Source organism: Eucyclogobius newberryi, unplaced genomic scaffold (genome assembly GCF_026437365.1).
Source record: "Eucyclogobius newberryi isolate DKJ021-1_F unplaced genomic scaffold, fEucNew1.0.hap1 SCAF_26, whole genome shotgun sequence".
Taxonomy (NCBI): Eukaryota; Metazoa; Chordata; class Actinopteri; order Gobiiformes; family Gobiidae; genus Eucyclogobius; species Eucyclogobius newberryi.
Window position 1 is genome coordinate 844,576 of NW_027315901.1, and position 19,107 is coordinate 863,682.

Consider the following 19,107-nt stretch of genomic DNA (forward strand, 5'->3'; position numbering starts at 1 on the left):
CTAGTCCCCGTCTGAGTCTGTAAAGGAACCATGTTTAATGTTTGGGAGGGTTCTAGTCCCTGTCTGAGCCTGTGATGGAACCATGTTTAATGTTTGGGAGGGTTCTTGTCCCCGTCTGAGCTTGTGATGGAACCATGTTTAATGTTTGTGAGTATTCTAGTCCCCGTCTGAGTCTGTAAAGGAACCATGTTTAATGTTTGGGAGGGTTCTAGTCCCCGTCTGAGCCTGTGATGGAAGGAAGCATGTTTAATGTTTGGGAGGGTTCTAGTCCCCGTCTGAGCCTGTGATGGAACCATGTTTAATGTTTGGGAGGGTTCTAGTCCCCGTCTGAGCCTGTGATGGAACCATGTTTAATGTTTGGGAGGGTTCTAGTCCCCGTCTGGGCCTGCGATGTAACCATGTTTAATATTTGGAAGGGTTCTAGTCCCGTCAGAGCCTGTGATGGAACCATGTTTAATGTTTGGGAGGGTTCTAGCCCCCGTCTGAGCCTGTGATGGAACCATGTTTAATGTTTGGGAAGGTTCTAGTCCCCATCTGGGCCTGTGAAGGAACCATGTATTATGTTTGGGAGGGTTCTATTCCCCGTCTGAGCCTGTGATAGAACCATGTTTAATGTTTGGGAGGGTTCTAGTCCCTGTCAAGGCCTGTGATAAAACCATGTTTAAAGTTAGGGAGGGTTCTAGTCCTCGTCTGAGCCTGTGATAGAACCATGTTTAATGTTTTGGAGGGTTCTAGTCCCCATCTGGGCCTGTGAATGAACCATGTTTAATGTTTGGGAGGGTTCTAGTCCCTGTGTCATCCTGTGATGGAACCATATTTAATGCTGTGGAGGGTTCTAGTCCCCGTCTGAGTCTGTGAAGGAACCATGTTTAATGTTTGGGAGGGTTCTTGTCCCCGTCTGAGTTTGTGATGGAACCATGTTTAATGTCTGGGAGTGTTCTAGTCCCCGTCTGAGTCTGTGAAGGAACCATATTTAATGTTTGGGAGGGTTGTAGTCCCCGTCTGAACCTGTGATGGAACCATGTTTAATGTTTGGGAGGGTTCTAGTCCCCGTCTGAGCCTGTGATAGAACCATGTTTAATGTTTGGGAGGGTTCTAGTCCCTGTCTGGGCCTGTGATAAAACCATGTTAAAAGTATGGGAGGGTTCTAGTCCTCGTCTGAGCCTGTGATAGAACCATGTTTAATGTTTTGGAGGGTTCTAGTCCCCATCTGGGCCTGTGAATGAACCATGTTTAATGTTTTGGAGGGTTCTAGTCCCTGTGTCATCCTGTGATGGAACCATATTTAATGCTGTGGAGGGTTCTAGTCCCCGTCTGAGTCTGTAAAGGAACCATGTTTAATGTTTGGGAGGGTTCTAGTCCCCGTCTGAGCCTGTGATGGAACCATGTTTAATGTTTGGGAGGGTTCTTGTCCCCGTCTGAGCTTGTGATGGAACCATGTTTAATGTTTGGGAGTGTTCTAGTCCCCGTCTGAGTCTGTGAAGGAACCATGTTTAATGTTTGGGAAGGTTCCAGTCCCCATCTGAGCCTGTGATGGAAGCATGTTTAATGTTTGGGAGGGTTCTAGTCCCCGTCTGAGCCTGTGATGGAACCATGTTTAATGTTTGGGAGGGTTCTAGTCCCCGTCTGAGCCTGTGATGGAACCATGTTTAATGTTTGGGAGGGTTCTAGTCCCCGTCTGGGCCTGCGATGTAACCATGTTTAATATTTGGGAGGGTTCTAGTCCCGTCAGAGCCTGTGATGGAACCATGTTTAATGTTTGGGAAGGTTCTAGTCCCCATCTGGGCCTGTGAAGGAACCATGTTTTATGTTTGGGAGGGTTCTAGTCCCCGTCTGAGTCTGTGAAGGAACCATGTTTAATGTTTGGGAAGGTTCCAGTCCCCGTCTGAGCCTGTGATGGAACCATGTTTAATGTTTGTGAGTATTCTAGTCCCCGTCTGAGTCTGTAAAGGAACCATGTTTAATGTTTGGGAGGGTTCTAGTCCCCATCTGAGCCTGTGATGGAAGCATGTTTAATGTTTGGGAGGGTTCTAGTCCCCGTCTGAGCCTGTGATGGAACCATGTTTAATGTTTGGGAGGGTTCTAGTCCCCGTCTGAGCCTGTGATGGAACCATGTTTAATGTTTGGGAGGGTTCTAGTCCCCGTCTGAGCCTGTGATGGAACCATGTTTAATGTTTGGGAGGGTTCTAGTCCCCGTCTGAGCCTGTGATGGAACCATGTTTAATGTTTGGGAGGGTTTTAGCCCCCGTCTGAGCCTGTGATGGAACCATGTTTAATGTTTGGGAAGGTTCTAGTCCCCATCTGGGCCTGTGAAGGAACCATGTTTTATGTTTGGGAGGGTTCTATTCCCCGTCTGAGCCTGTGATAGAACCATGTGTAATGTTTGGGAGGGTTCTAGTCCCTGTCTGGGCCTGTGATAAAACCATGTTTAAAGTTTGGGAGGGTTCTAGTCCTCGTCTGAGCCTGTGATAGAACCATGTTTAATGTTTTGGAGGGTTCTAGTCCCCATCTGGGCCTGTGAATGAACCATGTCCCCGTCTGAGTCTGTGAAGGAACCATGTTTAATGTTTGGGAGTGTTCTTGTCCCCGTCTGGGCCTGTGATGGAACCATGTTTAATGTTTGGGAAGGTTCCAGTCCCCGTCTCAGCCTGTGATGGAACCACGTTTAATGTTTGTGAGTGTTCTAGTCCCCGTCTGAGTCTGTAAAGGAACCATGTTTAATGTTTGGGAGGGTTCTAGTCCCCGTCTGAACCTGTGATGGAACCATGTTTAATGTTTGGGAGGGTTCTAGTCCCCGTCTGAGCCAGTGATGGAACCATGTTTAATGTTTGGGAGGGTTCTAGTCCCCGTCTGAGCCTGTGATGGAACCATGTTTAATGTTTGTTTTGCTCAAAGGCACCAAAGAAGGCAAAGAAACGCTCGGCTGAAGGAGCGAACTCCAACGTGTTCTCCATGTTTGAGCAGGCGCAGATCCAGGAGTTCAAAGAGGTCAGGAATTTAATACTATTACTATTACTTCTACTATTACTATTATTATTACTATTACTATTACTATTACTATTACTATTACTACTACTTTTACTATTACTATTACTGTTACTATTACTATTACTTCTACTATTACTATTACTATTACTACTACTTTTACTGTTACTATTACTATTACTACTACTTTTACTTTTACTTTTACTATTACTACTGTTACTTTAAGTTCTGATGGAAAGTAAAACTTTTACTTTTACTCATATGGACCAGTTCAGCAAGAACAATATTCTGTCTGAGGGACAAAGTATGGACCCCGGACTTCTGATCCGGAGATACAAGAGGAAGGTAATGTCCTCCTTAGGACACAGACATGTGATGTCCTCCTTAGGACACAGACCTGTGATGTCCTCCTTAGGACACAGACATGTGATGTCCTCCTTAGGACACAGACCTGTGATGTCCTCCTTAGGACACAGACCTGTGATGTCCTCCTTAGGACACAGACCTGTGATGTCCTCCTTAGGACACAGACCTGTGATGTCCTCCTTAGGACACAGACCTGTGATGTCCTCCTTAGGACACAGACATGTGATGTCCTCCTTAGGACACAGACCTGTGATGTTCTCCTCAGGACACAGACCTGTGATGTCCTCCTCAGGACACAGACCTGTGATGTCCTCCTTAGGACACAGACCTGTGATGTCCTCCTTAGGACACAGACCTGTGATGTCCTCCTTAGGACACAGACCTGTGATGTCCTCCTTAAGACACAGACCTGTGATGTTCTCCTCAGGACACAGACCTGTGATGTCCTCCTTAGGACACAGACCTGTGATGTCCTCCTTAGGACACAGACCTGTGATGTTCTCCTCAGGACACAGACCTGTGATGTTCTCCTCAGGACACAGACCTGTGATGTTCTCCTCAGGACACAGACCTGTGATGTTCTCCTTAGGACACAGACCTGTGATGTCCTCCTTAGGACACAGACCTGTGATGTCCTCCTTAGGACACAGACCTGTGATGTCCTCCTTAAGACACAGACCTGTGATGTTCTCCTCAGGACACAGACCTGTGATGTCCTCCTTAGGACACAGACCTGTGATGTCCTCCTTAGGACACAGACCTGTGATGTTCTCCTCAGGACACAGACCTGTGATGTTCTCCTCAGGACACAGACCTGTGATGTTCTCCTTAGGACACAGACCTGTGATGTCCTCCTTAGGACACAGACCTGTGATGTCCTCCTCAGGACACAGACCTGTAAGGTTCCTGTTCTGGTTCTTCTGATGATCACACTAAACTCCTCCTCTTTTCTTCTTGCAGGCGTTCACCATCATGGACCAGAACCGCGACGGCTTCATCGACAAGAACGACCTCAGAGACACTTTCGCCGCTCTCGGTCAGACGCTCATCACAGACATTTGACTAATACTAAAGGGCTTTTACTGTGAAAGGCTTTTACTGTGAAAGGCTTTTACTGTGAAAGGCTTTTACTGTGAAAGGCTTTTACTGTGAAAGGCTTTTACTGTGAAAGGCTTTTACTGTGAAAGGGCTTTTAATGTGAAAGGCTTTTACTGTGAAAGGCTTTTACTGTGAAAGGGCTTTTAATGTGAAAGGCTTTTACTTTGAAAGGCTTTTACTGTGAAAGGCTTTTACTGTGAAAGGGCTTTTAATGTGAAAGGCTTTTACTTTGAAAGGCTTTTACTGTGAAAGGCTTTTACTGTGAAAGGGCTTTTACTGTGAAAGGCTTTTACTGTGAAAGGCTTTTACTGTGAAAGGCTTTTACTGTGAAAGGCTTTTACTGTGAAAGGCTTTTACTGTGAAAGGCTTTTACTGTGAAAGGGCTTTTAATGTGAAAGGCTTTTACTGTGAAAGGCTTTTACTGTGAAAGGCTTTTACTGTGAAAGGGCTTTTACTGTGAAAGGCTTTTACTGTGAAAGGGCTTTTACTGTGAAAGGCTTTTACTGTGAAAGGGCTTTTACTGTGAAAGGCTTTTACTGTGAAAGGGCTTTTACTGTGAAAGGGCTTTTACTGAAAGGGCTTTTACTGTGAAAGGCTTTTACTGTGAAAGGGCTTTTACTGTGAAAGGCTTTTACTGTGAAAGGTTTTTACTGTGAAAGGCTTTAACTGTGAAAGGCTTTTACTGTGAAAGGGCTTTTACTGTGAAAGGCTTTTACTGTGAAAGGCTTTTACTGTGAAAGGCTTTTACTGTGAAAGGGCTTTTACTGTGAAAGGCTTTTACTGTGAAAGGCTTTTACTGTGAAAGGGCTTTTACTGTGAAAGGCTTTTACTGTGAAAGGCTTTTCCTGTGAAAGGGCTTTTACTGTGAAAGGCTTTTACTGTGAAAGGCTTTTACTGTGAAAGGCTTTTACTCTGAAAGGCTTTTACTGTGAAAGGCTTTTACTGTGAAAGGCTTTTACTGTGAAAGGGCTTTTACTGTGAAAGGCTTTTACTGTGAAAGGCTTTTACTGTGAAAGGCTTTTACTGTGAAAGGGCTTTTACTGTGAAAGGGCTTTTACTGTGAAAGGCTTTTACTGTGAAAGGGCTTTTACTGTGAAAGGCTTTTACTGTGAAAGGCTTTTACTGTGAAAGGCTTTTACTGTGAAAGGCTTTTACTGTGAAAGGACTTGTACTGTGAAAGGACTTGTACTGTGAAAGGCTTTTACTGTGAAAGGGCTTTTACTGTGAAAGGCTTTTACTGTGAAAGGGCTTTTACTGTGAAAGGGCTTTTACTGTGAAAGGGCTTTTACTGTGAAAGGCTTTTACTGTGAAAGGCTTTAACTGTGAAAGGCTTTTACTGTGAAAGGGCTTTTACTGTGAAAGGCTTTTACTGTGAAAGGCTTTTACTGTGAAAGGCTTTAACTGTGAAAGGCTTTTACTGTGAAAGGTTTTTACTGTGAAAGGGCTTTTACTGTGAAAGGCTTTTACTGTGAAAGGCTTTTACTGTGAAAGGCTTTTACTCTGAAAGGCTTTTACTGTGAAAGGCTTTTACTGTGAAAGGGCTTTTACTGTGAAAGGGCTTTTACTGTGAAAGGCTTTTACTGTGAAAGGCTTTTACTGTGAAAGGCTTTTACTGTGAAAGGGCTTTTACTGTGAAAGGCTTTTACTGTGAAAGGCTTTTACTGTGAAAGGGCTTTTACTGTGAAAGGCTTTTACTGTGAAAGGCTTTTCCTGTGAAAGGCTTTTACTGTGAAAGGCTTTTACTGTGAAAGGCTTTTACTGTGAAAGGCTTTTACTCTGAAAGGCTTTTACTGTGAAAGGCTTTTACTGTGAAAGGCTTTTACTGTGAAAGGCTTTTACTGTGAAAGGCTTTCAAGAACAACGACACGGGCACTGGGTTAGCAATGCTACAGATAAGCTAACTAGCCCCGCCCACACTGGGTCTGGGCCGAGGGCCAGAGGAAAGACAGTGGACACAAAGAGACATGTGGCCCTGGTGGAAATGTCTGATATAAAGTCCCAAGTCCAAGAACATCTCCACAGCACCCAAGAGGAACCTCCACAGCACCCAAGAGGACAAATCCAGAGCACCCAAGAGGACACCTCCACAGCACCCAAGAGGACACCTCCACAGCACCCAAGAGGACACCTCCAGAGCACCCAAGAGGACACCTCCACAGCACCCAAGAGGACACCTCCACAGCACCCAAGAGGACACCTCCAGAGCACCCAAGAAGAACCTCCACAGCACCCAAGAGGACACCTCCACAGCACCCAAGAAGACACCTCCACAGCACCCAAGAGGACACCTCCACAGCACCCAAGTGGAACCTCCACAGCACCCAAGAGGAACCTCCACAGCACCCAAGAGGAACCTCCACAGCACCCAAGAGGACATCTCCACAGCACCCAAGAGGACACCTCCACAGAGTCCTCTGTCCTTAGACACATGTCCCAGAGTCCTCTGTCCTTAGACACATATCCCAGAGTCCTCTGTCCTTAGACACATGTCCCAGAGTCCTCTGTCCTTAGACACATGTCCCAGAGTCCTCTGTCCTTAGACACATGTCCCAGAGTATTCTGTCCTTAGACAAATGTCCCAGAGTCCTCTGTCCTTAGACACATGTCCCAGAGTCCTCTGTCCTTAGACACATGTCCCAGAGTCCTCTGTCCTTAGACACATGTCCCAGAGTATTCTGTCCTTAGACACATGTCCCAGAGTCCTCTCTCCTTAGACACATGTCCCAGAGTCCTCTGTCCTTAGACACATGTCCCAGAGTCCTCTGTCCTTAGACACATGTCCCAGAGTCCTCTGTCCTTAGACACATGTCCCAGAGTATTCTGTCCTTAGACACGTGTCCTAGAGTCCTCTGTCCTTAGACACATGTCCTAGAGTCCTCTGTCCTTAGACACATGTCCTAGAGTCCTCTGTCCTTAGACACGTGTCCCAGAGTCCTCTGTCCTTAGACACGTGTCCTAGAGTCCTCTGTCCTTAGACACATGTCCCAGAGTCCTCTGTCCTTAGACACATGTTCCAGAGTCCTCTGTCCTTAGACACATGTCCCAGAGTCCTCTGTCCTTAGACACATGTCCCAGAGTCCTCAGTCCTTAGCTCCTCCTTCTGTCCTTAGCTCCTCCTTCTGTCCTTAGCTCCTCCTTCTGCAGGAAACACTACAAAACCTCTTTGTGAAAAACTATAAACCTGGAGGAGTTCCACATGAAGGAGACAGTGGAGCTGGAGCTACTCAGGAGGAGAACCAGTTCTTCAGGAGGAGAACCAGTTCTTCAGGAGGAGAACCTGTTCTTCAGGAGGAGAACCGGTTCTTCAGGAGGAGAACCTGTTCTTCAGGAGGAGAACCGGTTCTTCAGGAGGAGAACCTGTTCTTCAGGAGGAGAACCAGTTCTTCAGGAGGATAACCTGTTCTTCAGGAGGAGAACCTGTTCTTCAGGAGGAGAACCAGTTCTTCAGGAGGAGAACCTGTTCTTCAGGAGGAGAACCGGTTCTTCAGGAGGAGAACCTGTTCTTCAGGAGGAGAACCGGTTCTTCAGGAGGAGAACCTGTTCTTCAGGAGGAGAACCAGTTCTTCAGGAGGATAACCTGTTCTTCAGGAGGAGAACCTGTTCTTCAGGAGGAGAACCAGTTCTTCAGGAGGAGAACCTGTTCTTCAGGAGGAGAACCTGTTCTTCAGGAGGAGAACCAGTTCTTCAGGAGGAGAACCGGTTCTTCAGGAGGAGAACCTGTTCTTCAGGAGGAGAACCGGTTCTTCAGGAGGAGAACCAGTTCTTCAGGAGGATAACCTGTTCTTCAGGAGGATAACCTGTTCTTCAGGAGGAGAACCAGTTCTTCAGGAGGAGAACCTGTTCTTCAGGAGGAGAACCTGTTCTTCAGGAGGAGAACCTGTTCTTCAGGAGGAGAACCAGTTCTTCAGGAGGATAACCTGTTCTTCAGGAGGAGAACCTGTTCTTCAGGACAAGAACCGGTTCTTCAGGAGGAGAACCGGTTCTTCAGGAGGAGAACCTGTTCTTCAGGAGGAGAACCAGTTCTTCAGGAGGAGAACCGGTTCTTCAGGAGGAGAACCAGTTCTTCAGGAGGATAACCTGTTCTTCAGGAGGAGAACCTGTTCTTCAGGACAAGAACCGGTTCTTCAGGAGGAGAACCGGTTCTTCAGGAGGAGAACTTGTTCTTCAGGAGGAGAACCTGTTCTTCAGGAGGAGAACCTGTTCTTCAGGAGGAGAACCAGTTCTTCAGGAGGATAACCTGTTCTTCAGGAGGAGAACCTGTTCTTCAGGACAAGAACCGGTTCTTCAGGAGGAGAACCGGTTCTTCAGGAGGAGAACCAGTTCTTCAGGAGGAGAACCTCTTCTTCAGGAGGAGAACCTGTTCTTCAGGAGGAAAACCGGTTCTTCAGGAGGAGAACCTGTTCTTCAGGAGGAGAACCGGTTCTTCAGGAGGAGAACCGGTTCTTCAGGAGGATAACCTGTTCTTCAGGAGGAGAACCTGTTCTTCAGGAGGAGAACCGGTTCTTCAGGAGGAGAACCTGTTCTTCAGGAGGAGAACCGGTTCTTCAGGAGGAGAACCGGCTCTTCAGGAGGAGAACCTGTTCTTTAGGAGGAGAACCGGCTCTTGAGGAGGAGAACCTGTTCTTCAGGAGGAGAACCTGTTCTTCAGGAGGAGAACCTGTTCTTCAGGAGGAGAACCTGTTCTTCAGGAGGAGAACCAGTTTCTTGGGACTATAGACTCTTGGGACCACCAGAAGGCTCTACCTCCTACTGTGCTTTTAGAGACTCTTGGGACCAGCATTTAGAGAGTGAAGAGCTCTGATTGGATGAGATGGTTCTAGAGCATCTTTGAGGTGGGAGGGGCCATGTCATTTATGGCTCTGTAAGTCAGGAGGAGGAGTTTAAATGTGATTCTAAACTGGACAGGAGCCAGTGAAGAGACTCCAGCACCGGCGTCATGTGCTCTCTTCTTTTAGTTCCTGTTTGTAATCTTGCTGCTGCATTTTGAACCAGTTAAAGCTTTTTATGGAGCTTTTAGGACCTGCTGTGAGCAGGAGTTACAGGAGAATCTAGACGTTACAAATGCAGGAGACGTTTTTCAGCTTCACTTTTAGGCCGGATTCTTCTGATTTAGGCGGGAATTCACCTGATCGTGTTTGTGTTAGCGTGTTCCTCCTGCTCACGTGTGTGTTTGTGTTAGCGTGTTCCTCCTGCTCACGTGTGTGTTTGTGTTAGCGTGTTCCTCCTGCTCACGTGTGTGTTTGTGTTAGCGTGTTCCTCCTGCTCACGTGTGTGTTTGTGTTAGCGTGTTCCTCCTGCTCACGTGTGTGTTTGTGTTAGCGTGTTCCTCCTGCTCACGTGTGTGTTTGTGTTAGCGTGTTCCTCCTGCTCACGTGTGTGTTTGTGTTAGCGTGTTCCTCCTGCTCACGTGTGTGTTTGTGTTAGCGTGTTCCTCCTGCTCACGTGTGTGTTTGTGTTAGCGTGTTCCTCCTGCTCACGTGTGTGTTTGTGTTAGCGTGTTCCTCCTGCTCACGTGTGTGTTTGTGTTAGCGTGTTCCTCCTGCTCACGTGTGTGTTTGTGTTAGCGTGTTCCTCCTGCTCACGTGTGTGTTTGTGTTAGCGTGTTCCTCCTGCTCACGTGTGTGTTTGTGTTAGCGTGTACCTCCTGCTCACGTGTGTGTTTGTGTTAGCGTGTTCCTCCTGCTCACGTGTGCGTTTGTGTTAGCGTGTTCCTCCTGCTCACGTGTGCGTTTGTGTTAGCGTGTTCCTCCTGCTCACGTGTGTGTTTGTGTTAGCGTGTTCCTCCTGCTCACGTGTGTGTTTGTGTTAGCGTGTTCCTCCTGCTCACGTGTGCGTTTGTGTTAGCGTGTTCCTCCTGCTCACGTGTGCGTTTGTGTTAGCGTGTTCCTCCTGCTCACGTGTGCGTTTGTGTTAGCGTGTTCCTCCTGCTCACGTGTGTGTTTGTGTTAGCGTGTTCCTCCTGCTCACGTGTGCGTTTGTGTTAGCGTGTTCCTCCTGCTCACGTGTGCGTTTGTGTTAGCGTGTTCCTCCTGCTCACGTGTGCGTTTGTGTTAGCGTGTTCCTCCTGCTCACGTGTGCGTTTGTGTTAGCGTGTTCCTCCTGCTCACGTGTGCGTTTGTGTTAGCGTGTTCCTCCTGCTCACGTGTGCGTTTGTGTTAGCGTGTTCCTTCTGCTCACGTGTGCGTTTGTGTTAGCGTGTTCCTCCTGCTCACGTGTGTGTTTGTGTTAGCGTGTTCCTCCTGCTCACGTGTGCGTTTGTGTTAGCGTGTTCCTCCTGCTCACGTGTGCGTTTGTGTTAGCGTGTTCCTCCTGCTCACGTGTGTGTTTGTGTTAGCGTGTTCCTCCTGCTCACGTGTGTGTTTGTGTTAGCGTGTTCCTCCTGCTCACGTGTGCGTTTGTGTTAGCGTGTTCCTCCTGCTCACGTGTGCGTTTGTGTTAGCGTGTTCCTCCTGCTCACGTGTGTGTTTGTGTTAGCGTGTTCCTCCTGCTCACGTGTGTGTTTGTGTTAGCGTGTTCCTCCTGCTCACGTGTGTGTTTGTGTTAGCGTGTTCCTCCTGCTCACGTGTGTGTTTGTGTTAGCGTGTTCCTCCTGCTCACGTGTGTGTTTGTGTTAGCGTGTTCCTCCTGCTCACGTGTGTGTTTGTGTTAGCGTGTACCTCCTGCTCACGTGTGTGTTTGTGTTAGCGTGTTCCTCCTGCTCACGTGTGTGTTTGTGTTAGCGTGTTCCTCCTGCTCACGTGTGTGTTTGTGTTAGCGTGTTCCTCCTGCTCACGTGTGCGTTTGTGTTAGCGTGTTCCTCCTGCTCACGTGTGCGTTTGTGTTAGCGTGTTCCTCCTGCTCACGTGTGCGTTTGTGTTAGCGTGTTCCTCCTGCTCACGTGTGTGTTTGTGTTAGCGTGTTCCTCCTGCTCACGTGTGCGTTTGTGTTAGCGTGTTCCTCCTGCTCACGTGTGCGTTTGTGTTAGCGTGTTCCTCCTGCTCACGTGTGCGTTTGTGTTAGCGTGTTCCTCCTGCTCACGTGTGCGTTTGTGTTAGCGTGTTCCTCCTGCTCACGTGTGTGTTTGTGTTAGCGTGTTCCTCCTGCTCACGTGTGTGTTTGTGTTAGCGTGTACCTCCTGCTCACGTGTGTGTTTGTGTTAGCGTGTTCCTCCTGCTCACGTGTGTGTTTGTGTTAGCGTGTTCCTCCTGCTCACGTGTGTGTTTGTGTTAGCGTGTTCCTCCTGCTCACGTGTGCGTTTGTGTTAGCGTGTTCCTCCTGCTCACGTGTGCGTTTGTGTTAGCGTGTTCCTCCTGCTCACGTGTGCGTTTGTGTTAGCGTGTTCCTCCTGCTCACGTGTGTGTTTGTGTTAGCGTGTTCCTCCTGCTCACGTGTGCGTTTGTGTTAGCGTGTTCCTCCTGCTCACGTGTGCGTTTGTGTTAGCGTGTTCCTCCTGCTCACGTGTGCGTTTGTGTTAGCGTGTTCCTCCTGCTCACGTGTGTGTTTGTGTTAGCGTGTTCCTCCTGCTCACGTGTGTGTTTGTGTTAGCGTGTTCCTCCTGCTCACGTGTGTGTTTGTGTTAGCGTGTTCCTCCTGCTCACGTGTGCGTTTGTGTTAGCGTGTTCCTCCTGCTCACGTGTGTGTTTGTGTTAGCGTGTTCCTCCTGCTCACGTGTGCGTTTGTGTTAGCGTGTTCCTCCTGCTCACGTGTGTGTTTGTGTTAGCGTGTTCCTCCTGCTCACGTGTGTGTTTGTGTTAGCGTGTTCCTCCTGCTCACGTGTGTGTTTGTGTTAGCGTGTTCCTCCTGCTCACGTGTGTGTTTGTGTTAGCGTGTTCCTCCTGCTCACGTGTGTGTTTGTGTTAGCGTGTTCCTCCTGCTCACGTGTGTGTTTGTGTTAGCGTGTTCCTCCTGCTCACGTGTGTGTTTGTGTTAGCGTGTTCCTCCTGCTCACGTGTGTGTTTGTGTTAGCGTGTTCCTCCTGCTCACGTGTGTGTTTGTTCCTCAGGGCGTCTGAACGTGAAGCAGGAGGAGATCGATGAGATGCTCAAAGAAGCTCCAGGTCCCGTGAACTTCACCGTGTTCCTCACCATGTTCGGAGAGAAACTCAAAGGTGAAAAGCACAAAAGATCTCCATCGTTCCCAGAGTCAGAGATGACGTGTTCTTGACGTGTTCTTGACGTGTTCTTGACGTGTTCTTTGTTCCGTTTGAAGGGGCCGATCCAGAGGAAACCATCTTGAACGCCTTCAAAGTCTTCGACCCGGAGGGAAAAGGAGTTCTACGGAAAGACTAGTGAGTCCAGAACAGGGAATATCCTCGTTCTTGTTCTCAGCCAATCACAAAGTGTGTTTGTGAGGGGCGTGGCTAAAGCTAGCGTGAACAGGAAGAGCACAAAGAGAAGCAGCTCAAGGTGATTCATCTGTGACTGTTTTTTCTCCAGCGTGACACAGATGCTGACCACTCAGGCTGACCGCTTCTCCACTGAAGAGGTGAGTCCAGAGGGAGGGGCATCTGACACAGGGGGAGGGGCATGTGACACAGGGGGAGGGGCATGTGACACAGGGGGAGGGGCATCTGACACAGGGGGAGGGGCATGTGACACAGGGGGAGGGGCATCTGACACAGGGGGAGGGGCATGTGACACAGGGGAGGGGCATCTGACACAGGGGGAGGGGCATGTGACACAGGGGAGGGGCATCTGACACAGGGGGAGGGGCATGTGACACAGGGGGAGGGGCATCTGACACAGGGGGAGGGGCATCTGACACAGGGGGAGGGGCATCTGACACAGGGGGAGGGGCATGTGACACAGGGGGAGGGGCATCTGACACACAGGGAGGGGCATGTGACACAGGGGAGGGGCATCTGACACAGGGGGAGGGGCATCTGACACAGGGGGAGGGGCATGTGACACAGGGGAGGGGCATGTGACACAGGGGGAGGGGCATCTGACACTTTTCTCTTGTTCAGATGGAGCAGATGTTCGCTGCTTTCCCTCCAGATGTGGCCGGGAACCTGGACTACAACAACCTGGTCCACATCATCACTCACGGAGAGGAGAAGGACCAGGAGTAGGACCAGGACCAGGACCAGGACCAGGACCAGGACCAGGACCAGGACCAGGACCGGGACCAGGACCAGGACCAGGACCGGGACCGGGACCAGGACCGGGACCAGGACCAGGACCAGGACCGGGACCAGGACCAGGAAAATTCTAGTTTAGACCTGCCTCAAACCAGAGAGATGTTTCCCCTTTTCAGCACATCAGGATCGGCTTTATTTTCCAGCAGAAACGATCATGAGTTTTGGCCGTTAGATTTCCTTTGTCAGAATAATCCTGAGAGTGACATCATCAACATGAAGAAGCCCAAATCTACGACCTCTGGTTTAGACCTGGTTTAGACCTGGTTTAGTCCTGGTTTAGTCCTGGTTTAGACCTGGTTTAGACCTGGTTTAGTCCTGGTTTAGTCCTGGTTTAGACCTGGTTTAGACCTGGTTTAGTCCTGGTTTAGACCTGGTTTAGACCTGGTTTAGACCTGGTTTAGTCCTGGTTTAGACCTGGTTTAGACCTGGTTTAGACCTGGTTTAGTCCTGGTTTAGTCCTGGTTTAGTCCTGGTTTAGTCCTGGTTTAGTCCTGGTTTAGTCCTGGTTTAGACCTGGTTTAGACCTGGTTTAGTCCTGGTTTAGACCTGGTTTAGTCCTGGTTTAGTCCTGGTTTAGACCTGGTTTAGACCTGGTTTAGTCCTGGTTTAGACCTGGTTTAGTCCTGGTTTAGACCTGGTTTAGACCTGGTTTAGTCCTGGTTTAGTCCTGGTTTAGTCCTGGTTTAGACCTGGTTTAGTCCTGGTTTAGACCTGGTTTAGTCCTGGTTTAGTCCTGGTTTAGTCCTGGTTTAGACCTGGTTTAGTCCTGGTTTAGACCTGGTTTAGTCCTGGTTTAGTCCTGGTTTAGTCCTGGTTTAGTCCTGGTTTAGACCTGGTTTAGTCCTGGTTTAGACCTGGTTTAGACCTGGTTTAGTCCTGGTTTAGACCTGGTTTAGTCCTGGTTTAGTCCTGGTTTAGACCTGGTTTAGACCTGGTTTAGTCCTGGTTTAGACCTGGTTTAGTCCTGGTTTAGACCTGGTTTAGTCCTGGTTTAGTCCTGGTTTAGACCTGGTTTAGTCCTGGTTTAGACCTGGTTTAGTCCTGGTTTAGTCCTGGTTTAGTCCTGGTTTAGACCTGGTTTAGTCCTGGTTTAGACCTGGTTTAGTCCTGGTTTAGTCCTGGTTTAGTCCTGGTTTAGTCCTGGTTTAGACCTGGTTTAGTCCTGGTTTAGACCTGGTTTAGACCTGGTTTAGTCCTGGTTTAGACCTGGTTTAGTCCTGGTTTAGTCCTGGTTTAGACCTGGTTTAGACCTGGTTTAGTCCTGGTTTAGACCTGGTTTAGTCCTGGTTTAGACCTGGTTTAGTCCTGGTTTAGTCCTGGTTTAGTCCTGGTTTAGTCCTGGTTTAGTCCTGGTTTAGTCCTGGTTTAGTCCTGGTTTAGACCTGGTTTAGTCCTGGTTTAGACCTGGTTTAGTCCTGGTTTAGTCCTGGTTTAGTCCTGGTTTAGTCCTGGTTTAGTCCTGGTTTAGTCCTGGTTTAGACCTGGTTTAGTCCTGGTTTAGTCCTGGTTTAGTCCTGGTTTAGTCCTGGTTTAGTCCTGGTTTAGACCTGGTTTAGTCCTGGTTTAGACCTGGTTTAGTCCTGGTTTAGTCCTGGTTTAGTCCTGGTTTAGACCTGGTTTAGTCCTGGTTTAGTCCTGGTTTAGTCCTGGTTAAAGACGATTTACAAAATGTCCTTTTCTTGTCTGAACTTGTTTAATAAAATGTTTCAATTGTTTTACATTTTCTTTTGTATTTTTTCAACCAAGATTTGACTCTGAGGCTCAGACCAGGTCCAGACCAGGTCCAGACCAGGTCCAGACCAGGTCCAGACCAGGTCCAGACCAGGTCCAGACCAGGTCCAGGTCCAGACCAGGTCCAGACCAGGTCCAGACCAGGTCCAGACCAGGTCCAGACCAGGTCCAGACCAGGTCCAGACCAGGTCCAGACCAGGTCCAGTCCAGGTCCAGGTCCAGACCAGGTCCAGACCAGGTCCAGACCAGGTCCAGTCCAGGGTCCGGTCCAGGTCCAGACCAGGTCCAGTCCAGGTCCAGGTCCAGACCAGGTCCAGTCCAGGGTCCGGTCCAGGTCCAGACCAGGTCCAGACCAGGTCCAGACCAGGCTCAGACCAGGCTCAGACCAGGTCCAGACCAGGTCCAGGTCCAGACCAGGTCCAGACCAGGTCCAGACCAGGTCCAGTCCAGGGTCCGGTCCAGGTCCAGACCAGGTCCAGTCCAGGTCCAGGTCCAGGTCCAGGTCCAGACCAGGTCCAGACCAGGTCCAGACCAGGTCCAGTCCAGGGTCCGGTCCAGGTCCAGACCAGGTCCAGTCCAGGTCCAGGTCCAGACCAGGTCCAGTCCAGGGTCCGGTCCAGGTCCAGACCAGGTCCAGACCAGGTCCAGACCAGGTCCAGACCAGGTCCAGACCAGGCTCAGACCAGGCTCAGACCAGGTCCAGACCAGGTCCAGACCAGGCTCAGACCAGGCTCAGACCAGGTCCAGACCAGGTCCAGACCAGGCTCAGACCAGGCTCAGACCAGGTCCAGACCAGGTCCAGACCAGGTCCGGTCCGGGCTCAGATCTGGAGCAGGTCCTGGTCTGAGGCTTCAGTCTGTGTTTGGATCAGAATGAACAGAATGTGCAGTTGTCATTTACAATTCTTGTGAGATTAAAGTTCCACAGCATCACAAATCCAGAGTCCAGAACCCCCCTGGACCCCCCTGGACCCCCCTGGACCCCCTCGGACCCCCCCGGACCCCCCCGGACCCCCCCGGACCCCCTGGACCCCCCCGGACCCCCCCTGGACGTGGCGCAGATGATGTCCTGCTATATTTAACCAGACAGTTCCATGTGGTGCTTTCCCTTCATGACACAAACTGAACAAAGAGAAGTCTCTCTCTCTGGCGCCCCCTCTGTCCTTTAGAAAGACTCTTAAATATGTAGGCGTGGTCCTCCATAAAGAACTATACTATAACTATAACTATACAGAGGTAACACACAGAGGTAACACACAGGTAACACACAGAGGTAACACACAGAGGTAACACACAGGTAACACACAGAGGTAACACACAGGTAACACACAGAGGTAACACACAGAGGTAACACACAGGTAACACACAGAGGTAACACACAGGTAACACACAGAGGTAACACACAGGTAACACACAGAGGTAACACACAGGTAACACACAGAGGTAACACACAGAGGTAACACACAGGTAACACACAGAGGTAACACACAGGTAACACACAGAGGTAACACACAGAGGTAACACACAGAGGTAACACACAGAGGTAAACACAGAGGTAACACACAGAGGTAACACACAGAGGTAACACACAGAGGTAACACACAGGTAACACACAGAGGTAACACACAGGTAACACACAGAGGTAACACACACAGGTAACACACAGAGGTAACACACAGAGGTAACACACAGAGGTAACACACACAGGTAACACACAGAGGTAACACACAGGTAACACACAGAGGTAACACACAGAGGTCACACACAGGTAACACACAGAGGTAACACACAGAGGTAACACACAGAGGTCACACACAGAGGTAACACACAGGTCACACACAGAGGTAACACACAGAGGTAACACACAGAGGTAACACACAGGTAACACACAGAGGTAACACACAGGTAACACACAGGTCACACACAGAGGTAACACACAGAGGTAACACACAGAGGTAACAAACAGCGGTAACACACAGAGGTAACACACAGAGGTAACACACAGAGGTAACACACAGGTAACACACAGAGGTAACACACAGAGGTAACACACAGAGGTAACACACAGGTAACACACAGAGGTAACACACAGAGGTAACACACAGAGGTAACACACAGGTAACACACAGAGGTAACACACAGGTAACACACAGGTCACACACAGAGGTAACACACAGAGGTAACACACAGAGGTAACAAACAGCGGTAACACACAGAGGTAACACACAGAGGTAACACACAGAGGTAACACACAGGTAACACACAGAGGTAACACACAGAGGTAACACACAGAGGTAACACACAGGTAACACACAGAGGTAACACACAGAGGTAACACACAGAGGTAACACACAGGTAACACACAGAGGTAACACACAGAGGTAACACACAGAGGTAACACACAGGTAACACACAGAGGTAACACACAGAGGTAAACACAGAGGTAACACACAGAGGTAACACACAGAGGTAACACACAGAGGTAACACACAGAGGTAACACACAGGTAACACACAGAGGTAACACACAGAGGTAAACACAGAGGTAACACACAGAGGTAACACACAGAGGTAACACACAGGTAACACACAGAGGTAACACACAGAGGTAACACACAGAGGTAACACACAGGTAACACACAGAGGTAACACACAGAGGTAACACACAGAGGTAACACACAGGTAACACACAGAGGTAACACACAGAGGTAACACACAGGTAACACACAGAGGTAACACACAGGTAACACACAGAGGTAACACACAGAGGTAACACACAGGTAACACACAGGTAACACACAGAGGTAACACACAGAGGTAACACACAGAGGTAACACACAGAGGTAACACACAGGTAACACACAGGTAACACACAGAGGTAACACACAGAGGTAACACACAGAGGTAACACACAGGTAACACACAGAGGTAACACACAGAGGTAACACACAGAGGTAACACACAGGTAACACACAGAGGTAACACACAGGTAACACACAGAGGTAAACACAGAGGTAACACACAGAGGTAACACACAGAGGTAAACAGAGAGGTAAACAAAGATGTAAACACAGGGGTAACACACAGAGGTAAACACAGAGGTAATACACAGAGGTAAACACAGAGGTAACACACAGAGGTAACACACAGAGGTAACACACAGAGGTAACACACAGGTAACACACAGAGGTAACACACAGAGGTAACACACAGAGGTAACACACAGGTAACACACAGAGGTAACACACAGGTAACACACAGGTCACACACAGAGGTAACACACAGAGGTAACACACAGAGGTAACAAACAGCGGTAACACACAGAGGTAACACACAGAGGTAACACACAGAGGTAACACACAGGTAACACACAGAGGTAACACACAGAGGTAACACACAGAGGTAACACACAGGTAACACACAGAGGTAACACACAGAGGTAACACACAGGTAACACACAGAGGTAACACACAGGTAACACACAGGTCACACACAGAGGTAACACACAGAGGTAACACACAGAGGTAACAAACAGCGGTAACACACAGAGGTAACACACAGAGGTAACACACAGAGGTAACACACAGGTAACACACAGAGGTAACACACAGAGGTAACACACAGAGGTAACACACAGGTAACACACAGAGGTAACACACAGAGGTAACACACAGAGGTAACACACAGGTAACACACAGAGGTAACACACAGAGGTAACACACAGAGGTAACACACAGGTAACACACAGAGGTAACACACAGAGGTAAACACAGAGGTAACACACAGAGGTAACACACAGAGGTAACACACA

The 19,107-nt window shown here is 48.8% G+C and overlaps 1 protein-coding gene across 1 annotated transcript in view; it reads left to right on the forward strand.

Annotated features, from left to right (window-relative positions):
- Window positions 1-13,615, forward strand: part of myl2a (myosin, light chain 2a, regulatory, cardiac, slow) — a 119,672-nt gene extending 106,057 nt beyond the window's left edge. Inside the window, exons 2-7 of the mRNA XM_072459720.1 lie at window positions 2,896-2,988; window positions 4,312-4,387; window positions 12,431-12,535; window positions 12,637-12,715; window positions 12,864-12,912; window positions 13,394-13,615. Coding sequence (XP_072315821.1) covers window positions 2,896-2,988; window positions 4,312-4,387; window positions 12,431-12,535; window positions 12,637-12,715; window positions 12,864-12,912; window positions 13,394-13,498 — 507 coding nt within the window. The 3' untranslated portion in view covers window positions 13,499-13,615. The remainder of the gene's footprint in view (window positions 1-2,895; window positions 2,989-4,311; window positions 4,388-12,430; window positions 12,536-12,636; window positions 12,716-12,863; window positions 12,913-13,393) is intronic.
- Window positions 13,616-19,107: the final 5,492 nt, after the last annotated feature.